The 1,046-nt window shown below is 65.4% G+C and overlaps 1 protein-coding gene across 1 annotated transcript in view; it reads left to right on the forward strand.

The window, feature by feature from the left end:
- Positions 1–601, forward strand: part of MNEG_12498 (tRNA (guanine-N2-)-methyltransferase) — a gene marked incomplete at both ends in the record, with an annotated part of 3,700 nt that extends 3,099 nt beyond the window's left edge. The window contains 2 exons of the mRNA XM_014039032.1: positions 166–263; positions 520–601. Coding sequence (XP_013894486.1) covers positions 166–263; positions 520–601 — 180 coding nt within the window. The remainder of the gene's footprint in view (positions 1–165; positions 264–519) is intronic.
- Between the last annotated feature and the right edge of the window lie 445 nt (positions 602–1,046).

The raw sequence follows: 1,046 nt of genomic DNA on the forward strand, positions 1-1,046 counted from the left end.
CTCTCTCTCTCTCTCTCTCTCTCTCTCTCTCTCTCTCTCTCTCTCTCTCTCCCTCTCTCTCTCTCTCTCTCACACACACACACACACACACACACACACACACACACACACACTTCCACCCAGACAATTGAAATACTGACCTTTATCTATCCAAAACGCACACAGATGGACGCTGAGAAGGACCATTATGCCCAGCACGCGCGCATCAAGGGGCTGCTCACCAGCGTCACAGAGGAGCTGCCCGACGTCCCCCTGTACTACAGGTGAGGCGCGCGTTTGACCGGCGTTGACCGGGGCCGGTGGGGGCCTGGGGGCACGGCGTGTGCTTGGCCGGTGCCGTCCTGCAGCACAGGGGCGCGGGGCTTTGGTTTCGACGCGCCCGCCGCGCCTGCCCAACCGCCAAGCGTGCAGACGCATGTGTGTGTCTCAACCTGCGGCCGGCAGGCCCCCCTTGGTTTCGCCTCTGTGAGCCGGCCGCGACCCGCAACATGACCCCCGCACCCCCTCCTCCCATCCCAGCCTGCACGACGTCTGCAAGACAGTGCACTGCACCGCGCCCAAGGCCCAGATCTTCAGATCAGCCATCATCAACGCGGGGTGAGCGCAGCGCGGCTTCGCGGCGCCGGCCCAGCCCTGCGCCCGGCGCCCGGCGCCCGGCGGGCCTCGGCTTGCCGCGGCCACTCGCGGCTGGGGGTGCGGCTGTGGGTGTCTGAGGTGCCAGGGCTCTGCGTGCGTGGAGCGGCCGTGGGTGCGGGGGTGGGCCGTTTGGTTTGGCGTAAGGGGGCGTTTTGGCAGCAGGGCAGTCCGTCAGCCGGGACCCCCACTGGGGAACTGACCGGCTGAAAGTATGAACCCTGCGAGAGCAAAGGGCCCTGTACTGGCGCCGTCGCCCCCTTACCATGGGCGCGGCGCAATTCTCTGGGCACGACACCCATACATATACATACATATGTCTACGTATGTTTGTGTATGTGCACATGTACACATGCACGGCGCCGAGGCGCGGCCGCGCACAAGGAAGGCACTGCCGATGCGCAACGCGCCCC

This window comes from Monoraphidium neglectum (assembly GCF_000611645.1).
Source record: "Monoraphidium neglectum strain SAG 48.87 unplaced genomic scaffold scaffold03275, whole genome shotgun sequence".
Classification (NCBI taxonomy): Eukaryota; Viridiplantae; Chlorophyta; class Chlorophyceae; order Sphaeropleales; family Selenastraceae; genus Monoraphidium; species Monoraphidium neglectum.